Raw genomic sequence first — 20,632 nt, 5'->3', positions numbered from 1 at the left:
GTATCTTTTCTTTTTTTTAATTTATTTATTTAATTTATTTATTTTTGGCTGCGTTGGGTCTTCGTTGCTGCACGTGGGCTTTCTCTAGTTGCAGCGAGCGGGGGCTACTCTTGGTTGTGGCACGTGGACTTCTCACTGCAGTGGCTTCTCTTGTTGCGGAGCTTGGGCTCTAGGCGCGCGGGCTTCAGTAGTTATGGCACACGGGCTCAGTAGTTGTGGCTCGCGGGCTCTAGAGCGCAGGCTCGGTAGTTGTGGCACACGGGCTTAGTTGCTCTGTGGCATGTGGGATCTTCCTGAACCAGGGCTCGAACCCGTGTCCCCTGCATTAGCAGGTGGATTCTTAACCACTGCACCACCAGGGAAGCCTCTCAGTATCTTTTAAAAAAAAAAAAAAAAAAAAGCCAGCAGTCTGAACATCTTTCTCTGCTGGTTACTTTCAAATTATAGCAGCTCAGCTTGGAGGAATAGCATAACAAGATGGCTCGCTCAGCCCAGCATTATCTCTTTAGAAGTGGGAGCTTGGCTGGTGGCATCCGCACACCCAACATTGTAAGTTCTGGTCCAGGTTCAGGCATTTCTGGGAGACCCAGGAATAGTTCCCAGTAATGCCGGGGATTCTGGTTGCTGGATTGGCCATAACCTCTGCTCCATGATTTGTCTGTGCAATTGGAAATTTCAAAATAGGCCAGAGGCAATTATGCCATTCCCTGAAGACTTCTTTAGAGACTTTGGTTTCCAAAGTGAAATACTATGGTAGATTGCAGAACTGCAAAATACTTGTCTATCAAGGACCCCCAGAACATTCACAAGTTCCTGGTCACTGACTGACTACATCTCCATACCATTCCTATCACGGTTGCAGGAACCGCCAGGCCTCTTACTTATGCAAACCTGAACTGAAACCCCCGTAAGGTAATGCTTTGTTGGGAGATTCTAGATGATTTCCTGCTGCATAGAAATGAATCCTCAGAAAACATGCTATTTTTCCATAATGCCTGCCTCTGAGCTGGATGGCATAAATTTGTCAAACCTAGTTTGGGCTCTCTAGGCATTTTGAGAACTCTTAGAAACTGCTGGAAGGAAACTTCTCTTCCTCTGTTCTTGACCCAAATCCTCCAAAGGCAAAGGGAACGAAAGAACATTTGACAGACACAACTTAAAATCATCTTCTCAGGAAGTCCATAACCTCTTATTATTTGAATATAAATTAGCCTTTAAAAATTTTAGAAGCCTCTATTAATAATCTGTTGGAAATTTATTATTTTGCTTTATTCCATATTAAGTATGGTACTCATGGGGCTTTACTTAGTGTTTCCATTGAAGGGCTCTGGTTATGCTTAAGATCATATGTTAGTTGATTTCTCATAACTGATTATGAGAAATTAACTAAAATTTTTAATGATAATATTCCTGGAACATAAGAGAAAACAGACCTGAATAGAGTTTAAGAGTTTTCAGTTGAAATGCAGTGATTTCTTTTTTTACTTTTTTATTTTTTAGTCCAACTGTCCTGTCTCACCATGTTGTTAAATTTCAAATCCATCTGTGCTTTGTCCCTGCTACAGCCTTTTCACATTCAAAATCACATCCTTCGTTATGTAACAGTGCCATCTCTAGTGCTTGCCTGGTCCGTGTGGAATGTCAGTCAGTGGACTGGACGGACTTCAAAGGCCGTATTTCCCTTATCAGCCTAATAAAAAGTTGCTGACAGTTTTATGTTAATTAAACCAGCAGGCCTGATGTTCCAAAAAGATGGCAGGCTTCATAGGTTCGTGGATATTTGAGAGATGTTTTTGTTTTCTTATTTTTTACTTTGGATTAGTACATTCAGTTCTTTTTGGTCAAATAAGGTCCAAGATAACATCTTGCTTGGCTGGTCTGTACATAAGGAGATGGAAAGGCTGGACATGGTGCCCCAGCACCAGTAAGACAGAGGAGCCTCCCTCTCGCTGCGTAGACAGTGGCCCCGCAGGAGCCACACTGAGTGAGGGGAAGCATTTGGTATGGAAACCACTTCCTGACAGTAAAAAGAATGTCACTCCTGACCAACATCATGGAGTATCATGTTAAATAGAAAATACCTTATAAACAAACCATTCATTGCTCTGGAAAGACAGCATTTAATACTGAAAAAACAGCTTAAGATTTACTCTTACCTCTGCTCCTCTTTTGATCTCACTTCTTATTTGAACTTACTACCATGCAAATCTACTCTCCCATGTTCTCAGTTTACCCTTTATTTTGGGGTGCAGTGTGCCCCTTCCTTTTGCATTAAGTCAACTTACCCAAGAACTTCATTTCATATATTAACTGGTTATATTTGCAAAGCCATATCACATACCATCCTAGATGCTTGTATCTCTTTTTGAGACAGCACGTCAGTACTTTAATATTTGAAACATCAGCGTCAAAGAAAACAAAACGAATGTCAAGTGGCCTCCCACTACTCTGGGGGCAGGTTCTACCTAGGACACGTGGTGTTCCTGGGGCTCCTGAGGGCACCTGATTCTGAGTTAGGGCGGTGGTCTTGGGCCTCTCCTGAAGGCCTTCGGGCCTCTTAGTCTCCCATTATTCCTTATCAATAAATCTATATATAAGCAGAAAAACTGATCTGCAATCTGTTAAATATAGCTTGGTATTAAATATGAGAAATCTGCAAAGTATCTGATATTATTTCTGTTGAGTCATCGTAGAGGGCTTTCCATGAAGTAACAAGTATCTTACCTGCATTTGTTCCCCACGTGAGCATGAAGGGCAGCCATGGGGGCCAGGGAAAGAGCACACTGTGCATAAGAAACGGCCTTTGCCTTCAAGCAGATCGTGACCTATGTGGAGACCAGCACGTACACAGGCAATTGTAATACAAGATGCAAAGTGCTCTGGGAGGCCCGAGGACAGCAAACCAGGGAGCTTGCAAGTGGGACCAAAATTGGGTCTTAAGAGGAAGATATTTCTAAACTGAGACCTGGAGGAGATAAGAAGGATGCAGTCAGACAAAGGAGAGGAATGGGGGCAAGTGCATTCTAGGCAAAGTGAAGGCCGCCTGCAGTTCTCAGATTTGCCCTAAGTGTTGTTGGACTCAACTCTCCATGTGGTGGAAGGAGGCAAATTTGGAAGTGTAGTCAATAGCTCACCTCCAGACCATTGTTAAGAGACGTAGTATCCTCACCAAGCCAGAGTGCATAGGCAGCCCTTTCTTAACCTCCTCTTGAAAAGGTAATACTGCTCTACACCATCAGGTTATGTCTTTTCTTCAGATCATATGCTAATAGTAAAAAATACCTCTTGACGTTATTCATTATCTCCCAGATACAAGAGTTCACTTCCCACGGATGTGTGTGTGTGTGTGTGTGTGTGTGTGTGTGTTAGTAACTGTCAGCTGATCAGTCACATTCACTGAATAGACATAATGTCTAGAGCATCTTGCTTGATGGAATATAAAATTTCAGACAAAAGCAGTTTATAATATAGTCAGAAAAGTATACTGTTTGCGTGCGTGTGCTCACGCACACATACACACGCACATATACCCGTTAGGAATCACTGCAGAGTAAACATAAACATTGGCCATATGGCAAACACACACAGATAATTTGATAGAATTTACAGAGGAGGGGGGAGTGGACCACGCTTCTCCAGGAGTAGCCGGAAGTTTGCGTGTAGTATGTACATTCTCAACCCAGGAGGAATTGAAATTTCCAGCTGTCATAGAGTGAACCATCTCCCTCCCAAACTCAGAAGCTGGATTCTTTGGGATATAACTTTAGAATTTAAAAACCTTAGGCAGACAGAAAAAAGATCCCTCAGTAATATGCCATGAAGGCAGAGGATAAGAGATGTGAGGCTTTGTAGCAGGAGAGAGAATTAGGATCCCAAGTGGTGCAGATTGCTGTGACGGGCTTTCACCATGGATGGTGTTATTGGTGGATCTCCATTATGCCAGGCGCTAAAGGTACAAAGATGGACTTACAGAACAGGCCTCTAACCTAAGTCAAAAGACTAGCAAATCAATGTACATTTGGATGTTTTACATTACAATAACATGTTTTCAGTGACTGTCAACTTGTGTTGTTCTCAACTCTGACTCTTGCCATACAGTGGCCTTGTGGTTCAGGCCTGGTGGGTTAGGAGCGCCGCTCCTGCATTATGGGTGCTACGCAGCTTAGTTGAAGAGACAAGATGTATAAACAGAAAGGCAGACATACAAAGTAGCCTCTGATAAATGGTGACTAAGTAGCTCAGATAACGAGTACAGTTAAGTGCAGGAGTCCGTCTGGGCTGCAGTGACGGGTGGGTTGCATGACTGAGGGAAGGTAAAAGAAAAGTTTTATTCATTACATACTGAAATTTCCATCATTTTTATGATAGTTATACATGTAGAATGATGGAGATGTAAAAAAAGGGGAGGAGTCCTCACTTCACACTCACTGGGATGAGAAATGAAACAAAAGAAATAATAAAATATGATGCATTCCAATATTAAAATGCTTTCTTGGTCATTTGATAATAGAAGAACATATACAGTAAAGGCTCAGTCTTGTCTTAACGCTGTCTTACACTTTTCGTTGTGCTCCATTTTGAAATGCTGCTTAGCTCTTTGGACCCAAAGTGTATTTTATTTTTTTTTGCGGTACGCAGGCCTCTCGCTATTGTGGCCTCTCCCGTTGCGGAGCACAGGCTCCGGACGCACAGGCTCAGCGGCCATGGCTCACGGGCCCAGCCGCTCCGCGGCATGTGGGATCTTCCCGGACCGGGGCATGAACCCGCGTCCCCTGCATCGGCAGGCGGACTCTCAACCACTGCGCCACCAGGGAAGCCCCCCCAAAGTGTATTTTAATTTTAACTAGTCACAATTAGAGAAGATAAGGATGTGAATATGTGGATGAACGTTCAGCATCCCCACTTTTTAAAATGAGAAACTAATACTACTCTAGTTATGCAAAATCTTGTGTGAGGCTTCTTTTCTTAGGTATGATTTTTTAAATGAATTTTAACGTTTATCATTTTAAACTCATTACTTGTGTTTACACGACAAAACAAATTTGATATTTCTTTTGGTTTCTGCACCCTCCAGTACCTACAGTTGTGACACGGTTTGAAAAGGTCAGAGGAAGTTATTGTAAAACAGGAAGCTGCCCTAGTGCACTGGGAGAACTTGAGAAAATTTTAATAGTAGAAAATAGTTTATTCAGTGCATTGTGCTTCCTGTACCAGATTCTAGAGAGTCTCCCTTAGCTTAGAAAATAATTGATTTTTGACCACAATGAGACAGAGACAGAGCACAGATCCCTTTCAGGTTGATGGGGCTTGAGGTCTCCTGAGAAAGTCCCTCAGTGGAGGGTAACTGTGAGTCCAACCATTGCTGTGCCGTCAGCTTCACCCTGTGGCCGTGTGTGTAATGCGCTGATCTGCCACTCTTGGAGTTCTTCAGTTTGGTTAGAAACTTAGCACTCATGCCCACATCATCGTCCAGCAACCACTGATTCGAGGTTGGTGTCAGCCCCTGGTGGTGGACATTTACGCTCACCCTGAACTTAACTTCATCACAGTCACTCGTGCAGTCTTATTTTATCACAGGAGTGATTTTTGGACCTGGAGAACACACCCTAGTTTGGCTTTTAGCCTTTGATCTTCTTTACCCCAACCTTCACTCTCTCTGGTGCAGAAGCCCACTATTCCCAGGGGCCAAGCAGCTGCATGTTGGTCTCACTGTTGCCCTATGTCTCGTTCCTTCTATTTGCATGGTGTGTATGGTGTGTGTCTGTATCAGTCTGCTTCTGTTCACTTTCTCATTTGTAGAGAACCCTGAAAACCACTCTGAAACACCGGCAGCTCCTGCTCTACCTCTTCCAGCTCTTCCTAAACCTACACCCAAACCTAAGCCCAAAAAAACACCTGTGCCTCCAAAAGGGGCCGCTGCTGGGGCCGGCCCCAAGGGTGACGAAGTACCTCCTATTAAAACAATTACCAAGGCTCCTGGTAAGCAGGCCCCCGTCCCTCCACCCAAGCCAGCAAGCCGAAATGCAACCCGAGAGGCTGGTGAGTATGCCCTCTGTGGGGTTGAGTCTAGGGTGCTTGGCGCTGGGGTGGGGCTCATTTCTTCTTCTAGGAATGATGGCCTTTTTGGTGTCTGCTCTCTTAGGATGTAACACCAGTGGACTCAGCTTTGACACAGAGAATGCCCGGGAGATTCCTTTGTTGCTGTCTCTACCAAAGAAAAGTCAACCACTTGATCCATTCACCTCATTAGGTTTAGGGTGAATAGACGTCTTTCATCCTGAGTATCCACTGTCTGCACAAAACCCAGTAGAAGGAAACAGGGAGTAGTCTGCCTGGTGAATAGCGATGATGTGATCTGACGTTATTTAGACACCAACTGGCCTGCCTGTTTGAGTTTATGGGTGGCTCTTTGGCTTGGGTTTTCTTTCAAAATATCTTAAGTTTGCACATGAAAACATGATGCTTACCTCTTTGACATATTTGCTGGATCTTAATGTCTTAAATCTTATAGGCATCTCTCTACTGACAGATGACAAAGGGTTCATATCACTCAGTGCTTCACGCCACCACTCTCTGCTGGAGTCACAACTGCGCAGCAGAGTTGGAAGTTACATGGTCAGTGCCCCCTTCCCAACCTCATAGACTTCAGTGTGTTACAAGGGAAAGCATCTAGTGGAGCGATTACAAGCTGTGACTGCAAATCACCGGGGGATGTTTGGGTGATTACATCACTTCATGTCATGTGTGTCCAGCTTTCCTTTCACATCAGATATGCTTCATGCAGAGCGGAGCCCCCATTCTAGTGAAGTGGAATAAAGAAGCTTCTCTGCCATCCAGCCTTTGAAAGGATATATTCCAAATACACATGCTGAGCATCTTGGTCCCATTAACACATGCATAAAAATTCTCCTGTGTTACAGCAAACCTTACTTTCCTTAAAATCAGCAGCAGCTTCCTCAAAACCAGCTACCAGGATATGCCTTGGTATGAATCTTTCCCCCTTGTAATTTAAACCCATAATGCTCAGATTCAGAGAGTGGCTTAGGTGACAGTATGACAGAACTCAGAATGCAGATAGACGTCTGTGTCCTGGTGTTCCTGTCTACCACCTTTGACCTTGTGTGTCTGAGTCTCATTTTCTAATACGCTCTAAAATGAAAATCTCAGAATGCTTTGCCAACAGTGCCTACAGGCCATTCTCTCAGGGACCAGCTTCCATCACACATCGGTGTCTGTTCTCGTTGGTGTCTGTGTGTGTTTCCCACACTTCTAGCACACCTCAGGAGCAGTGCTTGAAGTGAGGCAGGTGCTGATTTCCTTCCTGAAGTAAAGCCCCAAACTCTCACCCTGTCCTTGGGAGTGAGGCCCCACTTCCCCACGCCCCACGTGGCAGCAGCTCACGGCTGACTCGGCTTGCCCTCTCTCTCACTTCTCTCGGAAGAAGGCTGGCGATTAACACCAGGGCAGGTGACAGCTTTCATGAGAGATTTGCAGTTATTTCCAGATATTTTACTTGAAGATTTTTTATAGACTTATGATGTTCCTAAGAGGAAAGTACAGTCATGTTATCCATTGTATTAAAAGAGGCCCAACTGGCGCTCAGTGTGAAAAAGGTTGCTGTTCTCAGGTTATCACAGAGAAACAGGAGTTGCCTTGAAGTCTACCAACAAGCCCAGCGTGCAAGGATCTTTTTTTTTTTATCAAATATTGATAATACTCCTTCAGAATCCTCCTCACATTCCATTTGTAACCATTTAGAACCTTCTACATGGTAACTTTGTTTTATGTGAATAAAGTTGACCTTCTGGAAAAGATACTTCAAATGTCACTCCTGATTTTCAGTCAGACATTTAATCTCTTAAAAAAATTTATTGGTTCAGATTCTTCCTCTGTTACTAAGTTAGTGTAGACCTCCAGATCACCAGATACCAGGTTGGCACATTTGCTGGTGAAGTAACATCTCATATTTTTTTTCTTTCTCGTTACACCCTGTGTTAACAACACAAGTATTTAACTGAGGAGAGGTGGCATTTCTTTTTTAGTCATGGCTATAATTCAAGGTAACTTAAGCAACATTTCAGCAAAATCCTCATTTTAGACGACACTTAAAAGAGAAATATAATAACATGGCTTGAATTTGCACTCTAGGCATAAAAAATTTTTTCCTTAAGCAAGGCTGAAGTTAACTTTGCTGTTAGAAAAACAAAAAGACTTTTCTACAAGAAAAAATTATTAGAATTGATGTGTGGAAACGATTCTGTTCAATTTCCCCAAGAAATAACTGAACGTGTTTAGACAGCAAGTCCCTAGCATCTTGGTTGTGAAAGGTACATTTGGAATGGACTTAGATTGTAGGAGTATGCTTAGTACGTTTGTCCTATAAGCAAATGAGGATTGTTTATTTCAAAGAAACATTGAGAGGCCTTGATATGGGGGAGGGGAATTCTCATAATTACGGATATCTAAAATAATAAAGCCCCCAGGCCATGGAGACTTGTTTTAAGCCTGCATCTGTGTCACCAAGTGAGACTGCCTTTTTCCAGTAGATCAGAGCTAGTGAAGTCATACGCCTCATTGTCTATTCCTTTATCTGTTCTTCCTCTCCTGACCCTCCCAACTGACTTCAATAAAGTTATAACCAGAGGTAAGTTACAATAAATAACATCTGTATGCAGTGTGGATTGGCTCCACAATACTAACAAGGTTTGTCTAGTTCTTCTGTGGAAGATAGTTTGACCCCTCAGGAAAAAGAGGGACTGTACAACATTGTAACAGAAAAAGCAATTAGGAGCAATGTATCGATCCTAAAGGTCATAGGAGTTTAAATGTATTTCCTGTGATGATAAAAAGAAAAGGAGAGTTAACTTTTCTGTTTTGCCATAGCCATGGCCATCCTCTGATGAAGGCCCTCTAGGAGCATAAGCAGTTTTAGAAGCTCTGAAAATGATACTCTTTCCCTTCAGATTATTCAAACACTACCCATTTACACATTTTTTGTAAAAAAAAAAAAAAAAAAAGACATTTTTCTGCCTCTTGATGTTTTGAAGGAGACTTGTCCTTCATATGTGGCCATGGGTTTTCCCTCTGCCCCGTTATCGCTGCAGTTGGGGAGATGGGGCAGGGTGGCAAGCCTCTCTACAGCCATTGGGGAGAGCTGGTTTCGAGTTTGCTCTTTTAGCAGTTAAGATGAGTAAATTTGCTTTCGGCCAGACAGGAGCTGGTGGTATATACTCCAGCATCTTCTGAATGTGGGCCACTCCATTCCCAGAAAGGCATCATAGAACAGGTACAGTTTGTGATGAGAGTAACCTTGTACCATACCCAGACAGCTGCTGGTGTGTGCCCTCTACACGCTATAATGTCCCTTCTTTGGAGCATACAGGGACTTTTTCAGGTGACCCATAGGGCAAGGAGGTGAGGATTTCCCTTTGGCTGGCTCAGTAAAGACTGGAGGAGGGAGTAGACAGAGGACTCTTGTCCCTCAGGGTTTGGCCTCAAGCATCACTTGCTCCTCCGTTGGAGGCAAGGAGGGGGCAGAAAACAAGACCATTATTATCATTAGCCTATTTCCCTTTGTGCATTTATTCAGACAGATTTGTAAACTTCAAAGGGAACATGGTCATTGACGATTGCAACCCGGTTGGTTTATTTGAAAAGTGTTCTCTTCTTTGACTCTTAATGCAAAATCTCTCTACTTTAGCTGGTTCGTCTCATTCAAGAAAAACAACTGGGTCCAAAGCAGCAGCTTCACCGCCTACCTCCTCCACCTCATCTCGTCCTAAAGCTTCAAAGGAGACAGTTTCTAGCAAAACAGGGATGGTAGGAATCACAAAGGGCAAGAAAAAAACTGGCAAGCAGCCAACGTCTCAACCGTCCTCAGATGCAACCACTTCTGGCATATCTGACCTTAAAGGAGAGCCTTCGGAGACCAGCGTGGCGAGTCTCAAACCCGAGCAGACTGCCCCCGGCACCGAGGAGCAGACCACAGGCAGACCCAAGTCCGCAGTCCCTCTGCCCGCTGTGGCTCCAGCACCTCTTCCCCCCACCCCTTCTCCCCCTCTGGAGGAGCAGAGCATTGCTGCCTCAGACACTCCTGTCGTCCTGGTCAGCAACGGAGCTGACCTGCCCGTCCCTGCCTTAGACCCAAGTCAGCTTCTCTGGACTGAAGAGGCGACAAACAGCACCACTGTCCACTCAGGCACTGGCTTAAGTGTTAGCAGAGAAAATGCAAAATGGTGAGTCGGCACAAAAACCCCATATTCTATCTGTATTCCTATGAAGCTGGGTACTAAAGATCACTAAATCACTCTGCTGGCAATGAAGGAGCCTACTTTGGTTTCTTCTATAATGTAATCTAGTTAGGTAAGCACACCTGTTAGGTAATGTTAGGTAAGCACACCTGTAATCCAACCGTTGATTTGGTTTTTTTTAATTGAAGTATAGTTGATTTCTAATGTTGTGTTAGTTTCAGGTGTACAGTGAAGTGATTCATGTATATGTGTGTGTATACATATTCTTTTTCAGATTCATTTCCATTATAAGTTATTACGAGATACTGAATATAGTTCCCTGTGCTATATAGTAGGTCTTTGTTGTTTATTTTATATATGGTAGTGTGTATCTTTTAATCCCAAACTCCTAATTTATTCCTCCCTCCCCCCTCTTTCTCCTTTGGTAACCGTAAGTTTGTTTTCTATGTCTGTGAGTCAATTTCTGTTTTGTAAATAAGTTCATTTGTATCATTTTTTTAGACTTCACATATAAATGATATCATATGATATTTGTCTTTCTCTGACTTACTTCACTTAGTATGATAGTCTCTAGATCCATCCATGTTGATGCAAATAGCATTATTTCATGCTTCTTTGTGGCTGAGTAATATTCCATTGTATATATGTACCGCATCTTCTTTATCCTTTCATCTGTCAATGGACATTTAGGCTAATTCCATGCCTTGGCTATTGTAAATAGTGCTGCAGTGAACACTGGGGTGCGTGTGTCTCGATTTTTCATAGCCCTGCCCCAGGAATGCCACGGGCTGCTGGAGACGATTACATTGGCCTTACTGACTGATACACTTCAGATCTGCACTTTCAAGGACAACTTAGAGTCTGCGTTATCACTGCTTAGCAGTCCTTTTTCTTTTTCCTAGACAGTTTCCTCCTCTTCCCTTATAGTGGTTACTTACATCTTTACCACTTATGTCCAGATTGCTCACCCATTCCTGCCCACCTCCATTTCAACAAGTTATTTAGCCTCCTCCGAAAATAAAGAGCATCAGGAAAGAACTCTTTTCCAACTCCTTTTCCTCCAACCTTAGAGCAGCTACCTTTCTTACTTCCTCAATTCCCTACCCAGCTCAAGTGTTATCTCCTCTGTGAAGCCTTTCAATATTCATCCAGACAGAATTGGTTATTGCATGTACTCCAACAGCACTTTTTTCCTACCTATGGGACAGAACTAACCACCATGTCTTACTTACCTCTGTATCCCCACCAACCAGTACAGAATCTGGTATGCTATAGGCATGCCATCATCCAGTTGCCCAAACCAGAAACCTGGAATTTATCCTAGGGTCCTCATTCTCCCTTGTCCTCCAGATCTAATCACTCACAAAGTCCTATGAATTTTCTACCTAAAGATAAATAAGACATGTTAGCTCTGCTGTCCCATAGGTGTAAGAAAGAGGACTGTCAGAGTGTAGTAGACGTCACTACCAATTCTGTCTAGGGAAGGCTTGGAGCTCTTAAATCCAGCCTCTTCTGTTTCTAAGAATAAAACCCAAATTCGCTCTTTACAATATTTAATTTAGTATTTCCTCTTTCAAAAAAATCCTTGTCCTGTTATACTTTAAAAAATTAGTACATTAATTAAATTGATTTGGATCAAGAGACTAAAATATCACTTTTAATTATTCAATTGCTAGTGATATTAACCTCCATTTATTAAATACTTATTTAATGTCAGGAAGTGTCAGTTATTTAATTCACATAAGTCTCCCCTGAAATATCTCTGTTGAATAGATGAGAAAACTGATGCTGAGAGAGATAACATAGTTTGCCCAAGATCACCCAGGTGGTAAGTGGCAGAGTCAGGACGCAAGCCCAGAGCTGCACATCACACTCAGCACACTAAGGAATTTCATAAGTTTCCAAAGCACCTGCTTCTACTTCTTTTGCAATTCCTTTTGTGTTTGTTTCTCTCATTTTGAGTACCATCATTCAAAGGAAAGCCAAGGAAAGGTAAATAAATGTTAAAGTACAAATTACTTTATTTGACATTTTAATAAATGATTGGGGAAAAGAAGGTATTAAAATGAATGCTTATGGTGTCCTGAATACTTCCAGCACAGACCAGGTGTCTTCACTTCATTATGAGTGTTTGCCAGCATTGGCATCAATTCCAGCCTTTAGAACTGAACAGTCACTCAGCATTCCACCATGTATTTTTTGCTTACCTTCTATGTGCCAGGCGGCGTACTAAGCACCAAAGATACAAAAGTGGACAAAACATTACAGTTCAGATTGCTTTTTACCAAAATAATGTCTAACATGCCCAGGAAGTATAAATGTTTAAGATGAAGTCCGAATTTAGGGAAGGAGATCAAGTATATGGATTCACTCTTCAATATACTAAAGAACAAGGTGTAACATATAAAATAATTCCTCAGATGGTCTTAAGCACTGAGAAAGCCCATTTCCAAAGGTGACCTGATTCTGTCCAACCCACTTGCACAACCATTTTAGGAGGGCACTCTATTGTGCTAAACTCCACGCTGCATGCTGGGGGCTTGATACCTGTCTTCAGCCCAAGTACTTCCAGGATTGTCAGACGAAAGCGGTGAGCATCTGTTCTCCACTTCCACTGGGGCAGTGATCACAGGGAACGAGCTGAGAACATCATTGGACACCGAGGTATTTATAATAGATTTTCCTGTCAGTCAGGGTAACTAACTATAATGCTTTCCTAGAAGAGGGCATAGAGATTTTCTTCTCTGTACATTCTTCAGAATTAAAAATTTACATTACAGTTCATCTCACAGGGGCGGTTTGTGTTTGCTCTTGAGTTAAGGAGCTTGGAATAAGTAGTCTCTCAAATTTCCTTCCAAATACTTTCTTCCCTTTTTAAGTGGATATGTGAGTTAGAATTTCTGGCCCTTAGTCGCTTGCTTTACTTAGAACTTTCCCTCAGTTATGTTTAGTCAACGAATGTGTGAAAATCCTGTCATTTTATGAAGAGGCTTCTGTTTGGAATACAAATGTGAAAACTTTAAAGAAGACAAGTGGCCATGTGTAAAAATACTTGCTTCTATTCACATAGTGCAGGGTAGTTACTATTTGGTAGATTTCTATTTGTTGGTAGCATCAGTAATATATAATTCTGATATAATTTTAGGCAGAAACTAATAACCCCATCTGGAGCCCATATCCAAATGGGACTTGACTCTTCTAGTTCATTTCCACAAACATTAATAGAGTTCATTGTATTGTTCTATGTGCCAAGAAACGTAGGGGGAAAATGAGAGCCGAGTCTTGAGTTGGTTGATAAAAATTTGGAGTAAAATATTTAATATTAAGTTAAATATAATCTATAATATCAATATAACATAATATTAAGTATAAAACTAAAATATAACATCACATTTGATAGACTGAGGGTTTTAAGTATGGGTTGTAGACTGGCCTTGCTACCTCGTTGGGGCAACTCACTCATGGCCTTCTTGGGTTCCATGAACTATAAATTACCTGCCCTCCTTATACTATAGAACAATTGTTAAGTTGTAAATATATGCAGAAGTCTTTGAAAACTGCAAAACATTATAAAATGCAAATGATGAGATTACATTAATAATTGGTATCATGATAAATTAATGAACAGTGATACAAATACTAGGACTCAACCCTGAAGTATCTTTGTTCCGCTCTTCAGAATGTGTTATTAATTGGCATATTAATTGGCATATCTTGTAAACGTGCTTCGGTCAGTGGCCTCCAGTGGCAGCATGCTAGAAATCCAGACTGTGAACAAAAGAAATCTTATTTAAAATGAGATTTCATACTTTGGAAGCAATATGGTGGTTCCTCAAAAAATTAAACATAAAATTACCATATGATCCAGCAATTCTACTTCTGTGTATATAGCCGAAAAAAATGAAAGCAGGTACTCAAACAGATATTTTTACACCAGTGTCCGTAGCTGCAGTATTCACAACAACCAAAAGGTAGAAACAACCCAAACATCCATGGAATGATGAATTAATAAACAAAATGTGACCTCTACGTACAATGGAATACTATTCAGCCTTAAAAAGGAAGGAGATTCTGACACATGCTACAACATGGATGAACCTTGAAGACATCCAAAGTGTAGTAAGTCAGACACAAAAGGACAAATGTAAAATTTCACTTATATGAAGCACATAAAATAGTGAAATTCGTAGAGACAGAACGTAAACTGGTGGTTGCCAGGGGATGAAAGAAGAGGAATGGGGACTTACTGTTGAATGGATACCGAGCTTCAGTTTGGAAAGATGAAAACTTCTGCAGATGGATGGTGTGATGGTCGCACAGCAATGTGAATGTGATTAATGCCACTGAACTGCACACGTAAAAAGTGTCAAAATGGTCAATTTTAGGCTTTATGTATTTCACACAATTAAGACAGAAATTTCGTATTTCCTTCTTTGAAAACAGGAATGTTTGGCTGTTGGATTTTTCTAGTAAGTGAAAAATAGAGAATTTTGAGAACGCTTAGGCTTATCAGCCACAAAGTTGAATGTCAGTACCTCCGATTCTGGCAACGTTTACCTGTTTTTATCATTCAGAGAACTGTTTTTTGATTTTTTTCAGTGAGAACAGCAAGCACATGTTTTGCACTGAACGGTCTTTCAGAAGTGTGACGTCCAAATTTGGATTCTTCTATTTATATCAGAAAGCAATGTGGGGAACTTCTGTATCTTAAAATGAAGATTACATTGTTTTTGATATGATATGTTTTTGATGTAAAGTATTTTTTTAAAATTCTGGTCTGTGAAAATTGGCAAGCTTTGTATATTTATAGTAACTTTAAGTCAGAGACTCTTATCCAGCTAAATAATAGAAACTCATTGCATCCTGACATATCACCTTTCTTCTAAAGAGTCCACTTAGCTTTCACATTTTCCATCTCATGTTATTAGTATAATCTTATGACAGGCAGTTTTACAAATGGAGACGATATATAATTTTTTACTGTTAATACACTGACTATGATGAAAGTAGGATTAATTCATATACCAATTAAAGAAGATAAACTTTTCTGTGTCAGTACCGTTCTAGGTACTGGGCTGGGCTACGACATGATATGAGTTCTGCTTGTCAAGGAACTTTGGCGGGCTGGGGAGGCAGACTGAGATGCAGTGTACTAAGTGCTCCAGTGTGGTGGGCACCGTGGGAGCAGGGAGAGAGGCCAAGGAACTAGTCTGATGGCCAATGAGAGAGTCCTCAGGGAGCTGAGGCTTTAAGCTAGACATGAAAGATACGTGGGAGTTACAGGTCCAAGAAAAAGTGGAGGCTAAATCAAACATCTAAGAACCGCGAGCCCATTGTCTTTCCACAGAGCCTCCTATTGCTAGGGAAAAATAAATGTTCAAAACATAGTTTTACAATATTCATGTACTAAATACGTCAGTCACCACCTGGTCAGTCCTTTTCATTTTACAGATGAAGACTCTAAAGCCTTGGGAATTAAGGAGTGCAGTATTGTTGCCCCATTTCAGTGACGTTAGCTGGCTTGTGTCTGCTCTCTCCTCTCACCAGCCTGAAGGATGTTTATGAAACTAGAGTTCTGTCTCATGTGCCGGCATCATCCCCGAGGGTTGCTCTGAGCGTCACACCACCCCCATGTTTCTGTGCCTTTCACAGTGTCACAACCAAAGACGAGCTGGGGAAGGCAGCGCCTCAGCTCCTGACTCCTGGGCTGATGGGAGAATCTTCAGAATCCTTCAGTGCCTCAGAGGACGAAGGCCAAAGGGAATACCAGGCCAATGACTCTGACTCTGACGGGCCTGTCTTGTATACCGACGACGATGACGACGAAGAGGATGAAGACGAGGACGGCAGTGGAGAAAGTAAGGCTCTTTTCAAGAGGTAGGGAGGGAAGTCTGTGGTGGGCAGAAGCAGCTGCAGCCTGTAAAGAGCGAAAGCCTCATCAGGAGCCCAACACCTGATGTTTTCTTTCCCCTCATGTGCCTTTCTCAGGTTAGAAATATATATCTTCTGAGGTCTAGCTTTAGATGAGAGTCCTTTCTGGAAGATGATTCCACAGGGCAGGGCGGTGGGGGAGTCAGTCTATGAGGCCAGTATGCATATTTGAATTTGTCCAGAAAGTCAAACAACAGAGGCCTTTCTCAGATTGATCAAAGATGGCGCTTCCACACTGGGACCTTTCTTGAATAAAGAGCATCAGTGCGGGATTTGCTGGATTACTCATGGGGGATGTTTGAGAATTTCACTCACTTTTTTTTTTTTTTTTTTTTTGCGGTACGCGGACCTCTCACTGTTGCGGCCTCTCCCGTTGCGGAGCACAGGCTCCGGACGCGCAGGCTCAGCGGCCATGGCTCACGGGCCCAGCCGCTCCGCGGCATGTGGGATCTTCCCAGACCGGGCCACGAACCCGTGTCCCCTGCATCGGCAGGCGGACTCTCAACCACTGTGCCACCAGGGAAGCCCAAGAATTTCACTCACTTTTATACTGTGGTTTAAAAGGAGGAATGAGTCAAGAATGACTAATACCTTTTAAGAATTAAAAACAGTCACTCATCCATGATAAGAAAGGTGGTATGCCTTCTAAGAAGGAATGATAGTAAAGTGGATAAAGCCAACCATTTATATATAACTTAGGGAACTGGAAAAATGCTATTTTTTAAATAATCTTCTGAGAAAGATGACTTGGGAGCGATTCAGTACGGAATTGCATTTACAGGTTATAAAAAGTTATTAATATATTCATGATTAAACAGCATTGTCAAATTCCTTCTAGTTTGTACTGAACAATGAAAAAATCATCAAACAACAATCAAATCAAAAATAACAAAAATCATTATCATTCATTGGTATTTGCTATCCTCTGTGAGATATCAGGGATTGCTGGGTAATTTAGGATTAAAACATAGGTATCACAGGTAGACTTTTGTCAGTGTGGTTTTCTGAGTGGGGGGAGGAAAAGGGAAGACGAGGATTTACTCTACAGAATAAGCAAAGGGGCTAAGTGTTTAAGACTCGAAAAAGAAAAGGCGTTATGCAATCAGTAGTTTCCGTGGTATGCCGTCTCAGCAGAATAAACTTCAAATGTCACTGTCCAAAAGATGAGGTGATACTTGCTGGTTTTTTCAGGGTTTCCCAACATTTTCCGGAATATTTTAAAAAACAGTTCTTCACACCATTGTAAAGCAATTATACTCCAATAAAGGTGTTTAAAAAAACCAAACCAAAACAAAAAAACAGTTTTTCAAAACGAACTACATCCAACTAGAAACTATTTTTTCTTCAGGTTAATTAAAATTCTACCATTGCATGTGAATGAAGAATTTGGTCTGGACTCTATTTAAAGTCCCTGCCCACGTGTAACCTGAGTGCCACTGGCTAAAATCCTTTCTCTGCCTTTCTGCCTTTTCTAATCCGCAGGTGCTTTGGCCAGTAAAATACGACGAAGGGATACTCTTGCTATCAAACTTGGCAACAGACCGTCTAAGAAGGAATTAGAGGACAAAAACATCTTGCAGCGTACCTCTGAAGAAGAGAGGCAGGAAATCCGCCAGCAAATTGGAACTGAGCTTGTCAGGTAATTGCTGAAATCTGGGGACAGCACTGACTAATTCTTACTTTTCTCCTTCCTACAGTTCCCTCCCTAACTGAGATCACTGTGACTCCCTCATGGAAGGGCACGCCTGGCCTATCTGGTCTTCTAAAGTTGGTCTTGGATGGTGAATCGCTCAAAGAAGCTCCTTTTTGGTCCAGCTAGCCAGTAGCTTTGAGGTCGCCAAAGCCCGATCCAAGTGGGGGCAAACTTTTTCTATAAAGGACCAGTTAGTAAATCTCTTAGGCTTTGTTGGCCAGACAGTCCCTATTGCAGCTACTTGACTGTGCTATTGTAGCATGAAAGCAGCCATAAACAATACATAAACAGATAAGCCTGGCTACATTCCAAGAAAACATTCTTCACTAAAACAGGCAGCAGGCCAGAGTTGGCCTGCGGGCCATAGTTTGCCCAACTCCTGGTTTGATTCATGGACTCCCTCTAGCATTCCTATGACTGCCATCCGCTTCTGCCCTGGGGGCTGCGAGACTACAGAACTGTTAAGTAGCTTCAAGGGCCAGTTCCATCCTAGTCAGGTAGCCATAGCCCCCATATCGAAACTTCCCCCTTTTCACTTGAAATAAATGGTCATCTGACTGCACTTCCTGCCTCCGCCATTGTAGGATTTCTACTTTTGCAACTCGTGGCATTGGAAGCCCATGGAACTGGCAGTTTTAATAGAAGCAAGTGCTGAAACTCTCCTTTTTATGATCAGTTTAAGCATATTTAAGTATTAGTTGTTTTGCTAACTTCCCTCACTCTGCATAAAAAATAGGTTGCATTAATTGGGAGAAGGGAACAGCCTGGAACACCAGAACAAGATTTGGAGGTGGGAGAAAAGTCCTCCCTTTGCTTGGAAGTGGTAGATTTCTGTGACTGTGGTGTATCTGCAGGGTAGGCATGTGAGGGGTTCAGAAACCACTGTCTGTTTTGTAGATGGGGCCAAGCCGGGGCTTGTGCAGATTAAGTGAGATGGTACACTGAAGGTATGTTAGTGCCTAGATCCTAGCGAGCACTTAAGAACGTTAAATATTTTTTATTAAAGTATTACCTCTTAAATTAGCAAAACACTTTTATGAATTAAACCCAATGTCGGCAACTTTATGAGAAAATAGGACACGTATACTTGGCCCTTGTTCAATATTTCTGAAGAACAACTTAATAATACAAGAAAAGAATTCTAAAACAGTATTTCTTTACATGGTAATTCCGTTTGGGAGGTTATACAAGAAGGAAATAATCTAAAAGGGAAAAAAACCTGTGTTTTCCAAAGATGTTTATTTGAAGGGTATTTAGAGCAGTGACAAATTAAAGCAAACCCGAAACACTCAAAAACAGGGGACTGATGAAGAACATTGTGAGAAGTTGACACCATGAAATAACTGTAGAGTGGTGGTTTTCTAACTCTGCGTTAGGATTTCTTGGAGAGGATACTCAGGCTTCCTGGGGAGAGCTAGGGAAGCGGGTGTGTTTTTGGGCTGAGGCGGGAGAGGACTCCTTCATTGTAGGTCTAAGTAGCCAACCAGAGCAGCACTTCTTCTGTTTTTGTAAAATTCCACTCCAACCCCCAAAAGTTTGAGAGCCTCTAGAAACACACATGTAGTCCATATCTATAAAAATCTGATCAGGGTAGGGTTTTTAGTTTTATAAGGATATAAATTTTATAGAATTGTTTTTCTACAAACCCAGCACACCTAGTCCCTGTCATTCAAAGATAAACCACTTACAGTTCCTGCCTTAGAGGACTCCATGTCTCGTGAAAGAGGCAAAATTATACTGAGTGATGGGGATCATGTAAAAAGCACAAACATCCAAGTCAAGAGAACCACGTAGGAGTCCTGGCTCTATCGTTCAGTAGTGTTTTCTGGAAGGCAAGGGAATTAATCTCTCGTTTTCTTATCTGTGAAATGGGAACTGGCTGCCACCTTGCTGAATTGTTTCAAGGATTCAAGATAATGTAAGCTAAGCACCCAGCACAGTGACTGGGACTTAAAAAGATGAACTAATGAGAGCTGTGATTATTATCTTTATAATAATAAGTGCTTTAATCGATGTATAATTTATGTAGAACTGCTGTAGAGGGACAAAGAACCAGGAGCCTTTAATAACTTAAAAGATTTCAGGGCTTCCCTGGTGGCACAGTGGTTGAGAGTCTGTCTGCCTGCCGATGCAGGGGACACGCGTTCGTGCCCCGGTCCGGGAAGATCCCACATGCCGCGGAGCGGCTGGGCCCGTGAGCCATGGCCGCTGAGCCTGCAGGCCCAGAGCCTGTGCTCCGCAACGGGAGAGGCCACAACAGTGAGAGGCCCGCGTACCGCAAAAAAAAAAAAAAAAAAAAAAAAGATTTCAGTAGGTGAAGAAGGAGAGGAGGGCATTCCAGAGAAAGGAAACTCCATAAACAAAAGAAGGATGATGTCTTTGGGGGATGATGTCATACAGATATATAGTATAGGATATATGAATGGCACAAAATCTGGCTGGCATAGATGTTCACTGGCTTTTTTCGTGGGCTCACTTATTAAATGAATTTCAAGGTAGCACTGATGAAGATTAAATGTTAATCTTTTTAATGAGCTATTCAAAATATCATTGATTTTAATTCTTCATACCATTTCTGTCACAGCCATAAATATTTAGAATTGATAGTATCTTGCATTAAGATTGCCTTTCATGTATATTAGTTTAATTTGCAAAAATTCAATCTATCAATACATCCAGAGGAAGTTTTTGTCTGTGATTAACCACAAATTAATAATGTAAACAAGACCAAGAACAAAATTATAATGGGTTAATAAGA

At 41.9% G+C, this 20,632-nt stretch overlaps 1 protein-coding gene across 4 annotated transcripts in view; it reads left to right on the top strand.

The window, feature by feature from the left end:
- The window catches only part of PHACTR2 (phosphatase and actin regulator 2), a gene marked incomplete at its 3' end in the record, with an annotated part of 129,515 nt that overhangs the window by 81,893 nt on the left and 26,990 nt on the right, over nucleotides 1-20,632 (top strand). For 3 of the 4 annotated variants that reach the window (XM_082855609.1, XM_082855607.1, XM_082855608.1), the window contains 3 exons: nucleotides 9,701-10,235; nucleotides 15,903-16,108; nucleotides 17,664-17,820. In XM_082855609.1, coding sequence (XP_082711735.1) covers nucleotides 9,701-10,235; nucleotides 15,903-16,108; nucleotides 17,664-17,820 — 898 coding nt within the window. Of the gene's footprint in view, nucleotides 1-5,799; nucleotides 6,040-9,700; nucleotides 10,236-15,902; nucleotides 16,109-17,663; nucleotides 17,821-20,632 lie in introns of all 4 variants that reach the window. The other variant, XM_082855610.1, reaches the window with a different exon arrangement.

Source organism: Leucopleurus acutus (genome assembly GCF_964270905.1).
Source record: "Leucopleurus acutus genome assembly, chromosome: 15".
Classification (NCBI taxonomy): domain Eukaryota; kingdom Metazoa; phylum Chordata; class Mammalia; order Artiodactyla; family Delphinidae; genus Leucopleurus; species Leucopleurus acutus.
The sequence above is the reverse complement of the archived record's forward strand: the minus strand, read 5'-3'. Positions and strand labels throughout refer to the sequence as shown.